The 24,166-nt window shown below is 41.7% G+C and overlaps 1 protein-coding gene across 4 annotated transcripts in view; it reads left to right on the top strand.

The window, feature by feature from the left end:
* Positions 1-15,296, top strand: part of SPOP (speckle type BTB/POZ protein) — a 62,835-nt gene extending 47,539 nt beyond the window's left edge. For 2 of the 4 annotated variants that reach the window (XM_019740625.2, XM_019740626.2), the window contains 5 exons: positions 5,551-5,728; positions 8,369-8,424; positions 8,929-9,051; positions 12,662-12,804; positions 14,053-15,296. In XM_019740625.2, coding sequence (XP_019596184.1) covers positions 5,551-5,728; positions 8,369-8,424; positions 8,929-9,051; positions 12,662-12,804; positions 14,053-14,197 — 645 coding nt within the window. In that variant the 3' untranslated portion in view covers positions 14,198-15,296. The remainder of the gene's footprint in view (positions 1-5,550; positions 5,729-8,368; positions 8,425-8,928; positions 9,052-12,661; positions 12,805-14,052) is intronic. The other 2 variants (XM_088802213.1, XM_088802214.1) reach the window with 2 other exon arrangements.
* Positions 15,297-24,166: the final 8,870 nt, after the last annotated feature.

Below are 24,166 nucleotides of genomic sequence, written 5' to 3' on the forward strand. Positions count from 1 at the left end.
TAATAATTGAATAAAACCTCCAGTCAACTGAGATGTGTTTCCTATACATTGTGTGGTCAAGGAACCATTTCCTGAGCAGCACCACTTGATGAGAATGACCACTGTTTTCATGAAGAGGGTAGGGTGCAGGCACATTTCCTGACTACCAGTGTGCTGTCAAATAGGCTCGCACTGTGAGTTAATGACAGTTCCAAGGGCATGTCAGCACCTGTGCGGCCAGGAAGGGGGTCCCTTAGGGATCTTGCCCTTTTGTAGAAAAGGCCTGGCCAGCAGTAGCTGGCTGCTTTTCTAAGTCACAGCTCATTGAATATTCCCATAGAATAGTGCCTGGTGGTTAGGAAGTTCTGGAGGTACAGTTTTATTAAAATACCTCACTGAATACATAAAATGCAGTTTGCATAATAGCTACCTTCTCTCCTTTTTAATTGATAAGTAAAAGAAGGACAGACTAATGTGGTGACATCTATATAAATACATAAGTTAGTGCAGTTTTTTTTGGTCTTATGAACTTGACATTTGAATTCCATATAAATTCAACTAGTTACATACTCAGTTGCCCAAGTGAAGAAATGAAAACAGGTGGTTTTGTTTGAGGTTAGGTGTTACCTAAACAGCCCATCAGTTTAATCTTTACCTATCTTAAAAACCTAAATTTCAGAAAAATTTAAAAATAGTGGCAATTCTAATTTCTGTTGGAAATGGAAGCCAATCTTTGAACTGTTCTATGAAGAAAGAGGTATCTCCTCTAAATATTGCGTCTGGTGTTTTAGGCAATGCCATAACCTTTATTGCAGCAATTTTCATGTCCACAGTGGATCCAGCCTTTTCTCATATGCTTCCCCCTCTCCCCTGATCTGCTCCAACCCCTGAATTGACATTCTTGATTTGGAAACCAATTGTTCCGCCCTCACTTGGCAATCTCTCATCCTGTGGTTAAGTCCAAGGCACTCTCTCCCGCTTTGCTTCCCCGTGTGAAATTCTCTTAGGAGAAATCCTGTGGTTAAGTTTAGATTTGCCTTACTGACTTAGAAGGGAAGTGAGATGACGCTTTGGAAATGAGGAGATGTTGAACAGGGAAGCAAGCGTCTGCTGGGTTCTGCTGATGCCATCGGTTTCTTACCATCCGACCAGGTATGCCATCTGTTCCTCTCACACTTCTCTGTTGGCCACAGGTGCTGAGTGTTGCTTCTCATCCTTGGGCCTGTGCCTAGTGAGACTCGTTTCTATTCCAAAGCCCTCGGTGGACTTAGTAGCATTCAGCATTGCAAGACGGTTGCGTGGGAGTGTGTGTTGGATGTGTGGGTTTTAAAAATGTCTGCAGCTCATCTAAGTTCTTAGTGCTTTACGAAGCTAGATCATTCTTTGGTGCAAATTCTATTCCTTTGACTTGTTCCCTTTTATCAATGGAATATTTATAAACAAGTTTATTTAGTTCATATTTATATTTTATTTATTATTGGTTTAGTTAGTTTTTTGTCGTTGTTTTTTCATTCAGAGGCTTCTATGAAGTTGATGTCCACATACAAATTTAGATTATGAATACTCCACTGCTCCATTCCTCACTCAGCCTTTGGCCCAGACACTTCTGTGATGTAATAAGTATAGTTATTTCATGAATTTTTTTTATTTTTATTTTTCTTTTGGATGTTCCCAGAGGCCGCAAAAGGGAATCCTAAGGTGCAAAACTGAGAATCACACATTTGTGTGTTTGGGCTTCATTTCGGTGGCATTACTGTTAATGAATATTTAAATGATAATTAGATTGCAAACTCTAAAAATGCCAAATGGGTGGTCTTGTTTATAATGTGCCACACTGGGTTCACTTTCAATTCTCAGAGATATTTTTGTCTATTAGGCAATCTGGCAGTTCTTCCAAGTTGATATTGCTTAGTTAATGTATTTGGAAGCATTTGCAAAGCATTCCCTGAATCTTCTGTTATCACAATCCTTCGAGTTATGTTAGTTCTGTTTTCTTCACTTCATGTTACTGGGTAGAGAAGCTGTACCTCGGGAGGTCAGGTAATTTTTTCCTAACATTGTGCAGCAAATTAGTGTCTGGGCCATGTCAGCTATTTTCCAGCTCTAGTCTGCTGTACTGCACTAAGTGGGGCTGCTGAATGCCATTCACCCAGGGAAACACGGGCTCGACCAAGTTTTCTTAACGAACAGTATTTATTATATTTTGATACTGAAACAGAGAATCATGAAAGCTTTACTCTTTTAATTTTCTATTTAATAATTTGGACCACAGAAAATCTACATGAAAAGTTTCAGTTTCTGTTGACCCTTCTCTCCATTTATTTATGTTGAAAACAAGTAGTTGTTAGTAATAAAGATGTGTATATCCCACCTTCATTGTATGCCTTTGACGTATAGAAGATCCCAGTGCTTCTTTTTAAATGTTGCATTTAAAGTTGAAATATGAAATACCATAGGTAAGAAGTATGGAATATCTAGGCACTAGTTAACTCTTAAAACATTCCTTTCCTTTCAAACATAGAATATCCTTTCAAAGCCTGGGAATGCGATTTTTGCCAAATTTTAAATATGAGTCCATTCATTTTTTTTCTTTTCATCATTTTATTAGTGGATTATTTGGATGTATTGGTTGAACTGTATGAAAATGCCAATATTTGATTGTTCTTGACCTATAAAAATGGTGATGTAATATGTAACCTTATTATTATAGGTTGTAAAACATGATACTGTAGTAAAAACCTACACCCCAACCCCACAACTTGACCAGTACCTTGCAGGTCACCTGCATATCCTTTAGACTCGTCGTCTCCCCACTCGGGAGGTATTATAAATAGCTATTTTGAATTATATGGTATCATTCCCTTGTTTAGTTGTATGCCTGAACAATATGTTGTTAGGTTTGGTTCATTTCAAGCTTTATAAAAATGCTGTCAGAATGTATGGCTCTTTTCACATTTTGTTTCTAAAATTTATATTGTGAATGTAACTATAGTTCATTCATTTTTAGTGTTCTATAATAGTCTGTTATAGGAATATACAACAGTTTATTCATTCTCTTCTTGAATGACGTTTAGATTATTGCTAGTTTTTTATTAGAAATAGGGCTGCATCTATATAAACAATCTATATGCAGTCTGTTATTTTTTTCTCAATTGTTTTAATTATATAGAAGTTAAATATATTTCCATTGGTTTTATTTTGACTTTCTATGTTTAGATAAAATGTACAATTGGCACAATCTTTAGTCTTTTATGAAATGTTCTTTTTGAAGAAAAGGAATTGACTTTAAGAATGAGGCCCTTTTACAACTTAAAATTTAGAGGGTTATACAGCCTTCCTGAGACATTTTCATGCAGTCATTTATAAGACAGATGACATAAATGTCACAGTCACGTCATCTTCTTAGCTGTAATTCTGAATAAGTCTCCATAGTCAATTTTATAGGCATTAAAATAATCTTTAGTTTTTCGCAGAATGGTTTCATTTTAGCATCATCATTTGCAGAGGAAAACAATTCCTTTCTAAGTTAAAAGTTTGGGCTCTGTAGACTCATTTGTGAATGCCATTTAAAATTTATTTTTAATTAAGCGTATTTAATGTTGGTAAGAGGTGCCAGACATTCAGAGCTCTAGAGACTCCAGGCATCCGTATATCTACAGAACAAGTCTGGCTCAGACAGTAAAGGTACATTCTCCTTCCTGCTCTGTTCCTCTCTGTGTCTAGAGAGAGGAATTGTCCCAGCGAGAGTAGGCACGGTCTTTGGGCCCCACTTATTACCAAGCGTGTATCTAACCAGCAGAGGGTCTACTGGTAACCATAGTTTGAAATTCACCTTATTTCTTGCCAATTTATTTTACCCAGTGTATAAATTGTTATCAAGTGTTAATGACTTTGGGCTCTTTTCAGCCTGGTTTAATTCAAGCTTAGGTACTCAGTGCCAAAAACATTCTCCATTCGGTTCTCTGGCCATCCCAAGAGATTCCTTTCTCTATGAGAAAGTTGGATTTAATTGGTCTTTACCGTTTTTTTGGGGGTGGGTGGGTAATTTAATTCAATCAGCTATATTTTGAGGCTATAACTGGAAACAGGCAACTTCTACTTTTGGTATTAATATATCAAAGAAGTGAGGGTGTTAATGTGAGTGAGTGAGTGAGTGAACAAAATAAGAGGTCTTAATGCAGGACAAGAGAGGCTCTCTGGGGTGGTTTGTCCTGGGTCTCGGGCTATTAAAATAACGTTATAATCGGGCTCTGATAAACGTGCTGCCAATGCTAAGCACATTCATAATTGATTAACTTGGCTGCTGTGTTGCTCAAGACCATAACAGCTTGTTTTAAACAAATGAATAAATTCCTTGACCTGATAGTAAATATCTCACTCACTCCTGCACAGAAGGGACTACGGGTCATTTGGATGGGGCACTAACTTTGCCTCAGGGATTATGACTGCATTTAAAGGATGACTTGCACCGTGAAGGTTAAAGGAAATTTGGGTCGTTTAGGATTGTTCCTGCGCTGTCTTTATCACCTACCTTGTAGGGATAGCAAGAGTAGGGAGCTGATTCTCAAATTTTATGAATTCTGCTTTGATGTTACCATTTCTAACCTAAGATGACGTAGGAGATGAAGCACAGCAGTGGTTATTAGGCAGGAGACTAATCTGAGGGTTACCTTCAGTGTGGTAACTTAGATTTATTTTATAATGTTACATGATTTATAAAGCCTTGTATTTGGTATCCTGACAAGTTTATCTGACTTTCACTGACCCGTCTAGAAGGTACCTTGTTTTTATCTAGGCTGAACTGGTAATTCAGCTGGTTAAAACCTGCTGCTGCTGAAGCCCTAGTGGCAAGTTGCATCTGTCTTTAAGCCTGCTGTCATCATTCGGTTCCAAAACTATAAGTGCATGCCTGGCTGGAACCAGCCATCTTTTATTCATTGTCACAAATGACTGAGTAAGTGTGTAAATGGCATGGGATACCCACCCAGTTGTCACTACCGGAAAGATCTTCCAAGCCCAGTCCTCTCATTAAATTAACATTTGGGAAGAAGTACCAATTATTTACCAAGCCCTATGGAAGCTGCATTTTATTTTCTAGTTCCTGACATAACTAAAATAAGTGAAGTGCTTTTTCCTTCCACTTACTAGATTTTTCTCTCTAGAGAGTTTAATGATAGTTTCTATAGGGGTTCTTTGTATTTAACCATTTGCTTAAGGCAGAATAAGGTAAATATTTGAGATTTAACATTTGTTTCTGTCAGTTTTTTTCCTCCTTGTGGCTTTGCCCAGGTGTTCAGGGCAGGGGAAGTGGAGCCTACTAGAATTTGGAGGGAAGGTGTGTGGGGCTCTCACCCCATTGTCCTGAGGTGGTGTAGAGTAATTATGATTGTGATAGATTGGCAATTATTTGATCCAGAGGATAAAGCTTTGATCTGTGAAGGTGGTTTCAAGAAAGTATGACTAACAGTATCTGAATGCACTGTAGCAATGAGGTAAAAGTCATTTCTCTTCCTGCTGGGAAAAGATTCCTGGAAACAAAAGCTTTGGACTATGTTTCCTTGTCTTTCACAGGTGAGTGTGGTGCAAGATTCCGTCAACATTTCTGGCCAGAATACCATGAATATGGTGAAGGTTCCTGAGTGCCGGTTGGCTGATGAGTTAGGAGGACTGTGGGAGAATTCCCGGTTCACAGACTGTTGTTTGTGTGTTGCTGGCCAGGAATTCCAGGCTCACAAAGCTATTTTAGCAGGTTGGTATTTATTCATGGGTAGCGTTAGTTTGGGTGGAATAAAGAAAAACAGTGGCTGCATAATCACCTTTTGAATAACTTCAACCTTGTGAACTAATGCAAAAAAATTGCAACTAAATATATTTTTATGTTTTGGTGACATTAGTTGTCATAACCAAAAAGGCTACTCTCCATCAAAATGGTATTTCTGTTTTTCCTCTATATAGTGGACTTAAGCCACCATTTTCAAGGAATGGATGATGATATGTATTGACTGCCTTCCCACCTAGAGAGTAAATGCAAAACACTGGTTAAGAGCAGGTATTAGTCCCTAGACAGGGGCTTAGGATGTGACAGAGAAGATTCTGGACTCAGGACTAAACCACCATCTAGCTAAGTCCCCAGCCTTGGGGGGTCGTAGCCCTGTCTTCCATACATAGTGACAAGGAGGATCGTGTCTTGTTCTGATTATAGGCCCTTTGTCTTTAAGACCAGAAAGACTGACACAGAGGAGGAAGTAACAGCAGGACTGGCTTTACCTCACATAAAAGCATAGCAGTCGGCCACAAACTTCTATTCAGGCCATAAGATGTAAGAGGAAGTCGCATGAACCTTCAGGCAATAAATTTCTTACCAAGACCCTCAAGCTCTGTTGTTCTAAAATACACACCTGGCAAAACCTCAATCTGGCTCACTCTAACCATCTTCCTGTTCCCTCCCTCAACTAGATTTTAGTGAGTATTGCTGAAGGAAGTCATTAACTGTTAGGTTAGTCTCCATGCTCAGCTGGGCTCTCCACAAACTCTTTCAGCAATTAGTCAGCTCCCTTTCGTTTTCTCAACAATAGGTACTTCAAACACTTACCACTCTCCTTTAATCTCCAACTCCCAAAAGATGACCTTGCTATTTCTTCCAAGAGAAAATTGAAGCCCTTCTCCTTCAGCTCTTGCCTCTCACCTTACCTGCCTTCTCAGTGGAGGGGGTATTCTTCCCTGTGTCCAAAGCGTCTAGACTGTACTTTCCACTTCTGTTTCATATCCCGTGCTGCCTTCTCAGAAGCGTTACTCTGCCAGTTACACCCTTGTTATCTGGTATCTTCTCTCTCTCTCCTATTGCCTATTTACCCTCAGCCTGTAAACAGACTCAAGCTTCTCCCTCTAGTTTCTCTCTCTCTCGCTCTCTCTTTTTTCAGAGCTAAATTTCTTAAGTTAGCACATTCACTGTCTCTACATTTTTCCTCCCACTTATCCTCAGTTCACCTTTGTGCAGTGAAAGCAGTTTTCCAAAGTTCTATGACCTGCTAGTTCCTAAATTTGAGGGACTCTTTAATTCATGTGTTATTTGCCTTCTTTCTCCTGGTTTTCTGCTACTTCTAATGTGTGGCCTCCCTCTCTACTTATCCATTTAAACATTGGTGTTCCCAAAGGGTCTGCCTCAGTTCTCTTTTCACTCTACTTATTCTCTCTGGGTGATTTTATTTACTCTCGTAGCATCAGCTCTGTCTATCCACTGAAGACCGGCTAAGCATATCACTGCTTTGGGCTCTTCCCTCTTTATTAAAAGCACTAGTCTTTTAGTCTTCAGCTTCTATTCAGTAGCGTTTAGCCCATAACCCTTCTGAGATAAAAACAATGAGAATTAATATCCTTTGGAATAGATTAAAATATTGAAGCTCAGAGGGTTAAGTGATTTGCCCACGATTATGTGGTTAGAAATGGCAGATCTAAAATTGGTCCTTTCTGATATAAACAGGTCAAAGTTCTAGTCGCTTGTTAGCTCAGAGTCCTACTATATATTCCATCTGTTCTTCCTCTCTTAGGTAGAGATTAGTCTCAACTTTCACCAAAATCCCTGATTTATTATTGGGCAACATGATAAAATTTGAGTTCTTTAGCCATTTTTTTACTTTCATGGTTGAAATTAAGTTTACTTATTATTTATATTGTTCATTAGCCTAGAATTGGGCATGACCTACAACACTGTTTCTCAACCTTTTTTCATTATCCCCATCCCTAAGGGAAAAAATTAAATTATCTCTAATGAGAGACATTAAATACTAAGGAATAAGATTTTGTTAGGTAGGGTTGAGTTCTGAAAGGCCAGAAATGATTGTAATAGCTAAGATGTTTTTGCCTCTTGGGTATTGTCATCTCTATTGAGAATGTGTGGCTTGGAGGGACAGACAACCTGCCATAAACACGCACTTCCATGGATGCCATTGAGCCCTGTTCTTGACGTCCTTGCTGTGTGGTCCCTGGAAGTGGGGAAAGTAGGTGTCATTGTTCCAGGAAAAATCTAGGTATTAGGACATTCTACTTAGCTCCCGAAGGGCCTTCCATTTGAACCCCTAAATCTACCCAGAGGTTATCATTGTTATCCAACATAGGTAATTTGGGTAATTTCCTTGAAATATAAATAGTTGAAATGGAGCTAATAAAAAAAAGTTTTGAAAGTTATTTCTTTTTCTATTTCCTATTTATTATAATTATTCACTTATTGGTATAAGAAGAAAGGAATTTCATAATTCTGGTATAATTTGAGGCTAAGACCCTTTCCTATACCAGTGGGACAAGAAAGAAAAAGATCTCTTCTTCATAACAGAAGAACCAAGATATTTTAATGTGATAACCACATCTGTCTGCTTCCCTTTTCACTTTGTAGCTCGTTCTCCAGTTTTTAGTGCCATGTTTGAACATGAAATGGAGGAGAGCAAGAAGGTATGTAACAGGATGAAGATACGTCTTTTTAGCTAGGTGACTAGATTCAGATGATTTTTCCAATTTGGCAGCAGATTTATTTTCCTAATTATTTTTTCTTATTGTGTTACTAAAATGGAGTACAAATTCCCTGAAAGGATACTTTCTGAAAGCAGAAAGAGGTGGTCCAGAAGGATTCTAGGTAAAGTAAACTCACTCTATACCAGGCAGATCATCCCAAGTTTTGAGTGAGGATATTAGACACGTGTTTCTACTCAAGAAAAGAAAGGTGCAAAATGAAAGATAATAGTTGTCTTGCTGTTGTATTTCAGAAAACAAAGGTGGTACATATAATGGGAGAAAAGGCTATTTATTTGTAATCAAATAGGGCAAAGAGAAATTTTCCATTCATGTTAGATTTGAAATGATACAAGCTTCTCTCCTCACCAGAGCTTAAAATCATGAAAATTTTTTAGGGATTTTGTTCTGTTGGAATGTTTCTTACTTTTGGTTTTTCTGACATAGAATCGGGTTGAAATCAATGACGTGGAGCCTGAAGTTTTTAAGGAAATGATGTGCTTCATTTACACGGGGAAGGCTCCGAACCTCGACAAAATGGCTGATGATTTGCTGGCAGCTGCTGACAAGGTGAGATAAGAATAGAAAAATAATCACAAGACTAGGAGTTTTGTGACCTCTTCAATTTCATGACTGGGCTTCTATGCTGCATTGTAGGTAAGGTGAGCGTATCTTAGTTTGGCCAGGACAGTCCTGGTTTATACTTGTGTTCCGACACAATTATTGACAGTACCCGTATTATTTTCAGAAGTATCATGCTTTGAATGGTAAATGATATGGTCACTCTACCTATGGAAAAGAAGGATAAGTTTGCCGTTTACCTCTCTTTTCTTCCCCATCTCAAACTTAACCACAGTGACATTAAAGATTCAAATAATACTAACATTTGGATGTGTAAGTTAGCTTTATAATTTACAAAATGTTCTTGAGTTCATTAACTTTTATTTAAACTTTGTCAATAAGAGGATAATCTTTTACCCAGTGTCCTGGTTAGCATTTTTAACTTTCCCCTAAATAGTTACCAAAATAAATCATATTCAACATTATAAGATGATTAATACTTCTGTGGGAAAAAAGAGATACTACTACAGTAAATGTATACTTTGATTGTAAGATACATTTTGACTTGAGAAATGTTAGAGTGTGAAAATAAAAATGTGGATCTTAGAATCAAGGAGATATGATGATTACCTAAAACAACGGGCCAGTGATTCCCAAGATAAGCTTGGGGTAAAGGTTAATGAAGCACTGAGTTTAACCATGTCATGTGGGGTTTTTGTGTGTTGTTTCATTGCAGGATTTCTCAGAACCTTTAAAATGTTAATGTGCACGGTGAGTTTCCTAAAAGGGAATATGAAAGATGGGATTTCTCCAGTTTAGTTAACGCTGGAATCTTTTTCCTCAAGGATCACCCCGGGGATTAGTATTCCCCAAAACACACTTTGGGAAACTGGCTTTCATTGTGTAGATACATCAGAGAGAGCACAGTGACCTGTCCTCCAAGGCCCCATGGTCTGAGAAAACACAATGGTGTGTGTGTGTGTGTGTGTGTGTGTGTGGCACTATTTATCCCGTGGAAGCTTTTGTTGTGTTGGGTGGGTGTTGGGGCAAGGGTGTTAAAAGGGCTTCAACCCAGCCAGCAGTAGACCCTGTGAGAAAGGTGTTCTCTGCTGAAAGTGCCTTCTCTTCCTGTGTCATACTGCAGCACCCGTGTGAGGGCAAAGCTGGCTCTGACCTAAGGGCGCTAGAGCCTTCCTTCCCAGGATTGGCTCGTGAGAATAGTCTCCTTCCACCTCCCTTTGCACCCCTGAGGACAGAGGAAAGTGCCTGTGTTTACAGTGGAGGTTTTATCTTTATTGATCAGCTTTTTGGAGTGTTTGTAGAGGATAAGGCATATAAACCCAATCAATGCTCCTGATGAAAAGGATTGAATACTAGCTGTATCCTTCTTATCACCTTTCAAGACTTCATTAGTACAATTAAGCAATACGAACAGACCATACCCTTCCAGGCTAGCTCAGTTCTGACCAGAGGAAAGTTGCTCTCAGTGGAGACAGTAAGAAAATATATACTGTGAGCTCTGGGGAAGTTGAAGACACAGCCCAGTGCCTGCTTTTTATAAACATGAGTTTATAATGATTCTGCCTCATCTGCCCTCTGATTTTCAATGAAACATTCACTTGTGCTTTTACACATCAAGCATTTATCCCCCTCATCTTCTAGCTCCCATAAGGATGAGTAGTCTCCTTGAAAGACCCACTTTTTAGACAGAAATACTGAGGCTCAGTGGTATATGCTCAGAGTCAGGGTTAGGCATCTGTTTCCTTAGGTTTTCAGTTATGCCCCTCAGCCAGAGACCCTACTGGGAACCTACGGTAAGTGCACAGAGCATGGGGATCAGCCAGCACCGACGTTCCAAGGGTGGTAGTTTCAGTACAGTGTGTTAATTTGTGGTTTTAAAAGATAAAACAATTGAATCATAACAGTGTTTTAAATTTATGAATGAGAAGTAACTGAAGGGTGTGTTTTCAAATTCCATTCAGAATTTCCCATTAGACAGTCTTTGCTCCAAGCTTATTTGAAAACATTTTTACCTTTACCTCCTTGTGAGCTTCAGGCAAACAGAATAAGAAATCTTTCATGGAAGGATCTAAACATCTAGAATTTACCCAAAAGGCTGAAATAGCTTCTTCTGAGTTTCCCCAGTCTCCCGGGGACATGTGTAATTAGACCAAAAACAAAACAAAACACGTTGGCCAGGCCTGGGAGACACAGTTTCAATCTCTTGGGTAAGTACTGCCATTAGGAAGGTTTTTCAGAAGCATAATTAAGAAAAAAAACTTTGTCCCCCAAGGGATAACAATGGCTACTTTTGTCTAATTATGCAGTAGGGATCAGAGCTATTCACAGTAAAAGTCCTTTTAAAAGAATATATTGAAAAAGGATAAGAAGAATATTCTGTGCAGCACTGTATAAAAACTGAACATTTACTCAACCTTTTCCAGCCTTTTAAAACAAAAACCTAATTTCTTGCTTGTCTAGTGTCATTCCTGTTTTCCATGGAAACTGCTTTCCAGTTACTCAAATGTAAGAAATTAAAGCTGCACCAAAACCAATAAAACTCTCTTTTTGCTGCAGGAGATCACAGTGCCAGCAGATATGCCTCCTCACCCAGAATTCATAAAAATACAATTTTCCTAGTTTGATTGCCATGATTCAGCCTGGAGGAGTATCATGTCACTGAGTTTTGAGGCCCTCAAGACAGGCCCTTTATGGAATCTGTGGCTACCCTCCGAGCTAACCATTTTCCTGTGAACTGATTAATTACATTTGATTTTGTGCTTTTTATACCTTCCTCCTCCTTATCCCTGAAGTTCCTTAGTAGTAAGTTCATAACCTATTTGAGAGAAAGGATTACAGTGGCATCAAAACAAATCAACTAGATCAAATGTGCCCAATATTAACCTCGACCTTCATTTCCAGAACATTTATCCTTTTACCTGGAAAATAGGAAGTTTTTAGACTGAAACTGGATCCAGGGTCTCTGTTGCTTTGTTCATCTACCTTGCGAGTCTTAACCTCAACCCCAATAAAATAGGACTCCATTTATCCTTTTCTATTTAAAAGGCGGCCTTTGGTTGACCCTCATTCAGGAACAACTAGTGGCAGAGATGCTGGTGAAAGTCACCACAGGACTCCTTTTCACAGCCTAAGGGGCCAGTCGGGATACCCTGCCAGGCTAGTGACAGTGCTTAAGTAGAAAGGACTGTGCTTCCCCCTCGTCTGGCTCTCACTGAAAGGATTGCAGAAATGTCAAATGGTATATCCCTGGTGACTTGAAGCAGAGTAATGCCTCATGGTAAGGGGAGGTGGTGATGGTTCTAGAAACCCTTGAATCATAGTTGGGGCAGGTACACTGGAGGATGTGGGTCTGCTCCATATGGCCTTGTTTCTAAAAGGTAGACTTTAGAACTGGAATGGCAGCTATGCCAGTGATTTCAGCTGTCTTCATTTCAGCCTTTGGAGTATGGTGATGTTTTATAATTGCAGTAGTAGCCTCATGGTCTCTGCAGTTTTGTTCAGGTATCCAGTTACGTGATGGTACAGCTGCAGAAAACAGCCTCAGTGGCGGCCGGCTCAGAGCTGTTCCTGCTCTGACAGCGGTGCTTCTGTTTTACAGTATGCCCTGGAGCGTTTAAAGGTCATGTGTGAGGATGCCCTCTGCAGTAACCTCTCCGTGGAGAACGCCGCAGAAATTCTCATCCTGGCGGACCTCCACAGCGCTGATCAGCTGAAAACTCAGGCAGTGGATTTCATCAACTAGTGAGTTGGCATCTTCAAAGTTCTTTCAGGATATAGTTGGGATAGCTAGAGAAATAAGAAAGACTTTGAATTAGTGAATAAAATAAACGAGAAGCTTCGTTAACCTTTTAGTAGTAAGTACAGAGTTTTCATCTTTCCCGTCAGCTTGCCTGTGTGGAAGATAGTTTTGCTTTCATGGGTCTAATTTGATTGGTGAGTGAGGTATTTTACTTCCTTGTATTGATCAGAATTAATGAAAATGATAACTTGCTGGCCTGAAAAAGCTGTGTTCCCCAAATGATAGCATCTTTACTTCACATTCACTGGCTTAATGAAAGACACGTAGATCTCTAGGAGAACAGAAGTACGTTTTTTATGAGTGAGTAAAATGTATTTAATGGTCCATTATGGAATGGGGAGAAGAGACAGGATCATCAGTAGATGAAGTTGTTAAATACTGTTTTGAGAAAGAAATGTTCAGTCTAGTAGATCTGCTCCTTCGTCCTAAATGGCAAATAACCTGGCTATATTACTTTCTGAAATAATTCTCAGTGGGGCATGATGGGGAGCAAAAGTTGGGAAAAAACCCAAGGAAGAGAAGCAGGCCTTATAAAGCGCTCACAACAGCAGTTCTGGGGTGAGATGGTCTAAGAAGTTGTCAGGTAGATAAGTGAACATTGTTCAACCCAGAAAATGCCCCCAAACAGGAAATGACATAAGGACGTCCTCTAAGTCAGTCTGTAAGATTGTTTCAAAGCAGTTACTGATTGAGACAAAAGAGGAGGGAAGAGACCACTAAATGATGGTCCTAGTGAGTGCTCACTCTGTGCTGGACACTTGCTGGGTGCTTTTTAGATGTTAACCATTGGGTGAAGTGTGGTTGTTACTGATAATCAAATAGGCCCCAGGCTATGTTCTGCTCTGTGGTTACAGGACTAGTCAGTGGCAGAGCCAGGTGGAAGCTTAGAGCTCTCTCCTCATTGGCGTCAGCAGTGACTATAAAGAGCGTTGACAGTGGAGAGAAGAGCCTGGGGAACACTTCACCTTTAGTAGTTGACAGTATAGTGGCTCCAAGTCCTGGTCATCAGAGCTTACAACAGCCACAGACTGGTCACCTGTCTGCACATTGTCTAACCAGTGAATTCTCATGCATGTGTTTCTTGCATTGACACCCTGTACAGCAAACTCTGGGGAATGAGGCTGTCTGGGTGGCTATTGAATCCATCTTGCACTCCCTCCTTCGATAACGCATCTCTGCATTTCTCCTAGTCACGCTTCGGACGTGTTGGAGACGTCGGGGTGGAAGTCAATGGTGGTGTCACATCCCCACTTGGTGGCTGAGGCGTACCGCTCTCTGGCTTCAGCACAGTGCCCTTTTCTGGGACCCCCACGTAAGCGCCTGAAGCAGTCCTAAGATCCTGCCCGTCGTAAGACTCCGTTTATTTTCCAGAAGCAGCAGCCACTGTTGCTGCCACTGACTACCAGGTAGACAGCGCAATCTGTGGAGCTTTTACTCTGCTGTGGGGGGAAAAGACTGCATCATGGCCCAGACTTTTAAAACAGCACTAAATGAACTTGGGGGGACTGGGGGGAGGGAAGGGCCGGGGACTCGGGGCTGTTCAACCTAATGAAAACCCTGTTGCTGCGTCACTGTGTTCCCTTTGGCCTGGCAGAGTTTGATCCTCTGGGGATTCAGTTTAGGCTCTGGCCCTGAGGACATCCCAGCAGTGGTACTTCGGAGAAACCTGTCTGCATCTGACTGAGCAGAACAAATCGTCAGGTGCCTGGAGCAAAAAGGAAAAAAGAAAAAAAAGGACATTTAGTTTTAAGAGAAGGGAAAAGGAAAGAAGAAAGGATTTTTGCAGAATTTCTCAAAAATCGTTTTGTGGATTCTAGTAGTATTTATGTTGAGAGAAGTTTCAGTCCATCAACTGTGCTAAAACTTGGATATTTGTGAAAACTCCTCACCACCATACAAGTATCAGAAGAGCTCTCTTGTTGTTAGCACTTACTGTTTGCAAGAACAGAATATATCCTTTTATCCCTTTATGAAAAATGACAAGTGAAGGCGAAAAGGGAAGGATGTTATTTGATCTGGAAGATGAGTGTTCTGATATGGCTTTTGCAAAAAATCTTTATTGGTGTTGAAAACTGGAAAAAAATAATTCACCCAGAATTCATACCGTCTCGACAAGAACTATGGTTCTCTGTTTTTAGATATTGTGGAAAATGTTTTTTGGCATTTTTCTCTGATTTTATTTCTCCTCCCTTCCCCCTTTTCTAAAAAAAAACAAAACAAAACAAAACAAAAAGAAGAGAAAAGAAAGGAAATTTTATTATTAATGCTGTATGAAAAAAACCCCAGCCCCGATTGCTCAGCTGTTCGTACCTGACTTGTCGCCTGCATAGGAGCCAGTCCTGTTCCTTCCAATTCGCCCCTCTTCCTACAGGGGAGAACTTCCAAATGTTAATTTTTTTTTCTTTTTGAAAATATAAATAATGACTATTTTGTACTGTGTGGTATCTTTGGTCTTTTGTTTCGTTCACCTGGCTTGTCTTTTGGGTCAGAGTTCCTTAAGGGATTTTGAAGGCCTAGTTCAACCCTCCAGGTTGCAGAGATAATGTTTGCAGTGGCTAAGCGGTGGGGATTTACTGCGTCTCCCTGATCTCGTTTCCTTTGTGAGCTACCAGCTGCCAGTCTGTCCTCCTTGAGCATCTCACAGTCTGCATCCTACTGAGGGGTCAGGCTCATACCTCTGCCACGGCAGGTAATGGAAGTGGGCTTTCTGCACCCTACACATGTTAAGCCCTACTCTTAATCTCCCTTCTCCTAGTGAAATATAAAAAGATCCAGGGGCTATAACGTGATTAAATAAAGGGAAATGATTATGCCTGACTGGTTCTGTCACTGACTTGATGTGTTTTCAGAAAAGGTAGTGTCTGAATTCCCTGTGAGCTCACAAGAGTGCCCTGGGGCTCCTGTGCCTTCCTCATGACAGTGTTGAACAGGACAGTGGGACACACTGGAAAATGCAGTGGCCATCTGGCCAAGGTATGTGTTGTTTGACCTTCAATGGAGACTCCATGTATTTCCCTTCAGTGACTTTAGCCTTTGCAAATATTCCAGTTTTCACTTAGCTTGCCAGTTTTCATTTATCTAGAATGGAGTAGAAAAGATCTATTATCAATAGAACCAAAGACAGGATTTGCTTATTAAAAACTACTCCATTGCACTTCTCAGTTTCCCCTTAATGTCACCTGTGTGAGGAAGTGCCCAGTTCTCCGTGTTCTGGCTGCTGTCCCTGTGCCTCTTCTGTCCGTCCTCACTTTCTAGATCAGCACCCAGCTCCAGGGATCAGGGCCTCACAGAGTCTCCTGTGCCCCTGTTGTCTCTCACGTAACTGTATTTGCTTAGCAGTACTGTTTTCAGCGAACCTTTCGTGCACAGTATCTCATTTAAACTTCCCAACAACTTGATGAGTTGGGCAGGACAAGTGATAAATAGCATCTTCACATTTTATAGATGAGAGAAGCTCAAACCCAGAGCAGTCAAGTGGCATGCCTAGGATCACACAGCTGTTGAGTGACAGTTCTTCTAATGTAGCACCCTGAAAAGATTTGTGAGTAACTGCAGGAAGGTCCTTTTCTGAAATGTTTAGGTATGAAATCTGAGGTAAAGCCTCCTTCCTGTGGGAATAGCAAGAGCCAAGCTCTGGAAAGCTGCCTCTGGCTTGCTCTTCAGAGGTTCCCGGAGGACAAAACAGGCTTCAGATTTGCTTTCTTCCTCAGTCACAGGAAGCTGTGGGTTAGGGGCTGATGGGTTCGGGGAATATGTCCTCAGGAGGGTAGCAATCCTGGCACTAAGCTTCTGGCAGGACGAAGATCTCTTCTGGGATTTTCCAGTATTTATGGAATTTCCAATGTGGGCTTTACAATGGGTACAAAGCTGTTAGAATTTCAGGTACAGGTAAAGCTACTCAGTGCTTCTGTCGTTATTTCTGGACGTGTTTGTTTTTGTTTAAATGATACAGTTGAAGCCATCTGGTTGTGACAACATCAGAGCCCCAGCATACTGTTCATAAACCTCCCACTGCCACCACCCCCTCCCTTAACTCCCCCACATCTGAAATTTAATTCACGTTAACTCCACAGTCTGTGGCATGTGCTGTCACTGCAGAGATGTCCGTGCCAGTGGAGCAGTTGGAGATTTCAATTCCACAAGGATATGGCTTATTTATCAAAACAATATTTCAGGCAAGTAGTTTCACAGAATCTTTGAAGTTGCTGTTTCAGGTTCAAATAGAGTATCTGGTGTCACTCCCCAACTCTCCTCCTCCCCAATTATCAGCCCCCCTGTATTTGGCCATCATGGAGAATTTTTCCCATTCCCTATGTGGAGATTAAACCTCTCTGTGTTGTTATTAGGAATCTCAAACACCTTTATGGGTTTTAACAATTTAGGTAAGAGATGCCTCTCTTACTGCTGGTAAGCCTACTGACCTTTTATGTCTTTTAAAGAGATTCCACTTTTTAAAAAAAAACTCCAGCAAGGGACATCAAGATCTTTTCTTAGTCCAAAAGATCTCTGGCTTGACCACCACTCTGTGTGTTTATTTATAAATCTGGTTTAAACCTATTGTGGCTTCTCCATATTGTGTGAGCCTGTGCAGATGAAAGGAAACAGCTTGTATGTTTATGAACAGACAGAACAACAAACAGAGGGGGAGTTGAAACTGACTGTTGCTTTGTTCTGGCTCTTCTACTCCTATAAAAGAACAACTAATTCCCCTAACAGGACCGTATTGGATCCTTCGGTTTATCTTTGTCAAAGACAAATTATTGGCTGGAGCCCAATCTTATTTTCCACAACTAATTATCTTTTTAATCAGCCTGGGTCCCCTGTGTTTCCTTTGTCTCATGACTTTTCACTGAACTCTGCCCTGCATCATTTAAATTCATTTCGAATGCTTTGCTGACTAATCTAACATTCAGGTGAGTACCGTTGGACTGCTCTTTTTGTATGTGTATGCACAAGCTGGGTGTGTTTTTCCCCTTTGAATTTCAGAGGTGATTGCGCCGCGTTGGGCCTTTGACCTACGAGGTGGACACCTCATGGAGATAGTAAGCGAGAAAGCAAATGTAGGACCATCAGTATTGGGGATAATGAGCTACAAGAACCAGAAGCGTTGACCTCCTGGTGGGAGTGGAAACTTGAATGTTGTTGACTGATGGGATCTTAGTGCCGCTCCGCCATTATCCGCTCCCCCTCCATAAATCCTGTCACGCTGGAGTGGGAAGTGGCATCTGGAATACTGTTTGATTCTGATTCCTGCAACTCTAGGAAGAAAAAGAGGTGTGTTAGACTTGAGGGAATTCAATACAAGCAACAGAAATGATTAAGGAGTTACAGGGGGTCGACTTGAGGGGAGAAACTGTGAAGATAAAGCATGCGTAACTCAAACATAGGAATGTAGCAGCAGGCCCCACGGTTTACAGATCTCACAGGAGTTTTGAACACTTGCTCGCTTGTCCTGTGCAGCACCCATTCATCCCGGTTGTGTAGCTTGGGAAGGTTGTAATCTAACTTCTTCAAGGTCGTTCAGCCTGGCTTTGAGCCAAGAAACAACAGAAGGCAAAGGCATAGCCTTGGGGCTTGGGCCCAAGGACCAAAAAGAAAGCCAAAATCCAAGACTTTGCCTGGCAGTAAAGAGGACACACCTGCTCCTAACGCTCAGCTGAAGTGAGGAGAGCTTCAGCCCCCCAAGACTCTTAAAGGTGAGCTCTTAAAGTGAAGGAAAAAGGGGGTCCCAACATAGTTCACCTTCCTTTCCTGTCTGAGAAAGCAGGCATCCAGAGAAGTGAGATGACATGCTCAAGGTTACAGAGATGAAAACTCAGGCCACTGACTCAACAAACAATGGCTGAGTACGTATTAGATTGGTGCAAAAGTAATTGCGGTTTAAAAGGTTAAAAATAATTGCAAAATCCACAATTACTTTTGCACCAACTTAATAGAAGGTGCCAAACATTGTGCGAGGCTAGGATCCAGGTAGAAGGTAGGATTTCTGCTCATTAATCTAATTCAGTTTAATGGAAGAGGCAGGGGCATGGTATTGAGGATGGAAAAGAAGCTACTGAATTTAGCCGTGGTTACCTTAGAGCAGTTTCTGTCAAATGGTGGAGGCAGAAGCCAAAACCGACGAGAAGGTGAGTAAACAGAGTGAGTATAAGCTGCTTTCCAGAAGTTTGGTGGGGAGAGAGGAAGGGACTCTCTCCCACCCACTTGTAAGAAGTTATGTCTCAATTTAGTCAACACATTTATTTTTGTCTAGAAGTCATGGTGTACAGGTTGTTCCATAAAATTACAGACACTTTCATAACTGGTATTTGTAGTAAAAGTCATGTTTGTAGAATAATTACTGCTTTAAATTGAGAACGAAAACAATCACCTCAACACACAATTTTAAGAATGATTTCCTAAAGACAAACAGGTTTCTGTACTTTCTCTACTTACCCATCTTCCAGGTAGAAGTTTGCTTCACATTTACTGTAAACCCTTAAAATGTTTTCATGAGCCAGTGGCTTGGTTCACTGGTGTGCTGCTAAAGGTATAACATTCAGTTCCCCAAAATGTAAGCCCTGATTGGTAGCATTTGCCAGTTTCCATGGTGCAAATACTTCCACCGAGGCCCATTTCAAACTCCCAAGGTGACTTTACTGAGTGCAGAGTGGAAAAGGGATGGACAGCTCACCATTATCCAGTGTTTCCACCATACAGATGAATAGATGCATATAACCTCAAGAGTACAGATAATAAACTGTAAAATAGGAAGAGATGAATTCTGAGTATTTATTAACTTTGCTGTTAATTGTATGTTAATACAATTTAATTTTTAATTGGCCATTCAACAACCAGCTCTTAAAATTCCCCCAAATTTAACAGTTAGAAAGCCAGTGTGAACCAGCTCCAGCACACCACTGGTGTGGTTTCAAGTTTTTCCTCCAACATCTGTGCACCTTATTATTTCCTGTTATCCCACAACCCTTTAAAATGCACTTACCGGGGGAGGAGGGTTCACACAGTGTAAGGGATATAAATGATAAACGTCTAAGTTTTGCTTTGTCTTGTGCACCTGACACTAATAAAAAAATAAATAAATAAAAATAAATAAAATGCACTTACCTAGTTTAATGGTAAAGTACTGCCTTTTTACCCTGTTTCCCCGAAAATAAAACCTAGCTGGACAATCAGTTCTAATGCGTTTTTTGGGGCAAAAATTAATATAAGACCCGGTCTTATTTTACTACAGCATTAATTTTATATTAATTTTTGCTCCAAAAGACGCATTAGAGCTGATGGTTTGGCTCGGTCTTACTTTCGGGGAAACAGTAGAATCTATAGATACATTGACATTGACACATGAACCAATAGTCATGTTACACATTTTAATCTTTCTGGTTAAATAAACATTTTTTTTTCTATCTTTTACCAGTGTTGGAAGTGTGTATTTTATTGAAACATTATTGAAAAATAGGTATATCCCCTGACACATTAGCCAGTATAATTCTGTCATTCCTGGGTGTTGTGGTCTCCGAAGTGGATCCTTCCTGCCTCCATTACTTACGTCTCACAAAAGTTAAAGAGGAATAAAAAAGGGGGGGTGTTTGAGAGTGGTTAGCATACCAGTAGGCAATCCTTAGGGTCATGTGCCCACCAGAGTTTTAATAACTGCCTTGGTTTGACCTCTTAAGAATGAATTTTTAGAGTCCTTTGTTTTCTTTGCTAGTAATTCATTTGTACATTTGCTATATGATGTGCCGGGGACTGAGCTAGTTTCTAAGGATAAACTGAGTAGAACTGTTCCCTGCCCTCATTGGAACTTGGTGTCTAATGGGGAGAGAGTGTCCTTAGTAATACCACCAATACATAGTGCCACACCATGGTGAGTGCGCTGAAGGAAACGTATAGAGCACGGTGAGAGCCTGGGAGTGGGGAATTCGGGATCCAGAAAGGCTTCCCGAAGAAAGCAGCTTTGGAAGTAAGAGCTGAAAGATGAGGAGCTGTCAACTTGGTAATGTTGGAGAGGCACATTCCTCACAGAAGAAATCGCATACATTAAGCCCGGAAGTCAGGAGGGAGCTTGGCGTGTTCTCGGACCCCATGTTCTCGGACCCCAGAGAAGACTGAGTAGCTGGAGTGCAGAGAGGCGCGAATGCAAGTTAGGAGCCAGTCCGGCAGGCCCTTCACAGGTCACACTTAGAACTTAGCAGCTCTGACACTAAGAACAGTGGGGAAATCCTTGAGTTTTAAGCAAGAGAGGGCTGGCAAGAGTTTTGTTTTAATCTTTGGCTAGGGTATAGAAAAGTTAAAGTTGGTAGTAGGGGTGGAGGTGGCAGAGCTGGAGAATAGAATATTTGAGAGACTTAGGGGGCAAATTTGGCAGAACTTGATGATGGATTGGCTAGAGTAAGGATGAAGAGGTGACTAGGATGGATTCACCAAAATGGAGACCAGTAGGAATATAAACAGGCTTGAGGGAAATTAGATCATTACTTTTATTTTACTTGATGATGAGATGTTTTGAGAAATCCAAATAGAGGTGTTACGTGATCTGTTGAATTGTTGAGTCTAGACTTCAAAGTAGAGGTTGAGACTGGAGAGCAGGTCCCAGGGAGGGACTGGCTTATAGGTGTAATTGAAGCCCTGGCATGTGCTGGGTCACTGAGGAGAAGTCGAATGAGGAGAGAAGGGGGCCTGGGACTAAACCTTAAGGAATTCTTCTATTTAAAGGCCGGTAAAGGATGATAAGCCACAAAGGAGAAGTGATAGCCAAAGATAGGAAGAAAATATGTAAGTGAAGAGAACCAATACAAAATTGTTAAAAGTGTCAAATGCTGTAGAATAAGAGCATTTTTAAATGCCCATTGGAGCAAGCAACATGGAAGTTATTCGTGACCTTAGCCGGAGTCATTTCAGGAAAGAAACCCAGGTCAGGGGAAGGTGAGGAATGGGTGGGAGGTGAGGAACGAGACGGGGAGTCACAGGCAAGCCTCCGAGGTATGGCTGTGAAGGGAAGGACAAAGTTCTGGCAGTAACTCGAGGAGGGAAATGAGTAGAGGGAGGTGTTTTATTTTTTTCCCATAGAATGAAAGTGATGTGAGTCTGATGTAAAGCTGATGGGAAGGGCCCAATAGAAAGGAAGCCGTGAAAGCTCCAAAGTTCAGTAGAGAATTGATAATCTGTGCCATGAGGTTCTGAGAGTGCTAGGAGGAGAAGGGGAGGGTGGGCCTAGGGACAAAGAGGAGGGACACGCTCTCTGGGTATGAGGAGAGTCGCAGAAACAAGAGGGTTTGTCTGATAGTGGGAAGTTGAGCAAGTTTGCATCTGGTGACGTGTATAAAAACATAAGTAGGAAATAATGTCAATGGCTGAGAATTCCTGGAAAGGATGGGGGTGGGGGAGGAGTGATCTGAACGGTTTATTGGGAGGAGTTGTTAGCGCAGGCTGTACTGAGGGTCCAGCCCAAGTTGGGTTTGCAGAGTACAGCATCTGGAGTCCATCTGGCTCTGGACTCCTGCTGCCCTCATGATCCTGGCCAAAGTACTTGGCCTGTGTAGGCCTTAGTTTTCTCACCTGTGAAATGGGTATGTCTCTAGAGTTCTCCTGGGAAATTAATGAGAAAATACATGTCAAGACCTTAACGTAGTGACTGCCATTGAACAAGGGCTCCAGAAAGGTGAGCTGCTGCTGTTAGTGCTATTAATTCTGGTTGGTTCTAACCTAAGCCATGTGTAGACTTTTGAGTCCATTTCCTTTTAGGATTTCTTGGAATGGAATCTAAATCTGCAATGAGACACTGAATGGGCACCTTTGGGAGTGTGGGGGTCTTCTGCAGCAGGATACCTGTGGAGAAAGAATCCTGTGAACTCTGAGGCTTTCACCTGCTGTGACGTACGGAGGAGGGGACGTCCACAGAGGTCTCAGAAAGAGTGAGTCTGCTGCTAATCTCCTAGTCACCTGGAACAGCTCGGTCATCACTATCATCGTTATCATCCCTGGAAGCTAAGCGTGCTTGACACTAGGCATTCCAAAGAGAGAGGTAAGAGGCAGGGCGGAAGCTTGTAGGTGTGAGAATCGGGCTCAGGAGAGGATGGAAGTAACTTGGGGACCCAGGAGCCATGTTTCTTGAGCTGTAGCTACCTTGGAGGGGGCAGGGAAAATGGATGATGCATACCTACTAAATCAAGCCCGTCTTTTCTACATAATTTTTCTTCAGCTTCTTTTTTCCTTCCTTTTCTGCCCCTGTCCTTCCCTCCTCCTGGAGCATGGAAACTTCCATTTATTTCTTCCCTGTTTTCCTAGACATTTTTCTCCCTCATCTCCAGTCCCGCTCACTAGAGTGACATCTTGAGCCAGATCCTGCTGCATTAAAAAAAACAAAAAACAAAAAAAGAAAAAACTGCCTACAACGAGCCCTCCAGTGCTGATCTCCACTGAGATGGCAGATGGCAGGGCCTGACAGCGGTAGCAGGCCCCCTCCAATCCCAGGCCTGGGAGCTGCCAAGACTGGTAAATGGGGCATTTAGATACATTTCCACTCTCTTGTATCCCTCACGTACCCCCAATGTTCCCAAAGCAGCATCATTCTCATGTATTGTAGCGCTGCCCAGCAGGGTTTAACTACCTGTGCCTCGCCTTTTCTCCCTGTCCCTGTGAAAGATGCCCGTGATAGACGTTGAATTCAGAGTTCATCTGTGAGTCAAGAATTATTGGCAGGACCCTGTGTGTGCTCCATGCACTTGGCCTTCCTCAGAGTGTGGTAGAAATGGGTCATGCAAGGCCCAGTCCTCAGGGACTCGCTCTCGGGTACAGTCCAAGCCGAGCACATTTCACACATCCAGTTCCCAGGAGTGCCAGCAACGGACCACAGCCATCCAGGCTGAAGAGAAACTGGTCTGTCAGGGAGGTGACCTGAAGGTGGGGCAGAGAGAGAAATTAGTGTGTGGGTGGGGGCTGGGGCTGTGGGGCCAGGACTGGGGCTGTGGGGCCTTGGGCAGGCCGCCTCAGCCTGGGAGTGTGCATGGCTGGCTGGTCTGGCTGTTTAACTGTGTGCTTCTAATGAAAAGATCCTTTGGCCACCTGCGTTACCCAAGCCCTGGGTTACGTTTATGTGTAGTGGTCCCAGGGGTGAGTCCACAGATGAACATTCTCAGTGTGCCACAGGGGCCTCCCGAGTGCAGAAGTGAGATTCTGGGCCCCAGGAATGCAACCAACGACCCTGTTTCTTGGCCAGAATCAAGGAAAACAAACGTGGATTCCTTTGTAGAAGTGTCATCTTTTGCAGACACGACAGACTTTCCTACAGCAGGGAATGAGTGCCCG

The sequence above is a fragment of the Rhinolophus sinicus genome, chromosome 12 (genome assembly GCF_057876585.1).
Source record: "Rhinolophus sinicus isolate RSI-liver-muscle chromosome 12, RSI-T2T, whole genome shotgun sequence".
In the NCBI taxonomy this organism is placed as follows: domain Eukaryota; kingdom Metazoa; phylum Chordata; class Mammalia; order Chiroptera; family Rhinolophidae; genus Rhinolophus; species Rhinolophus sinicus.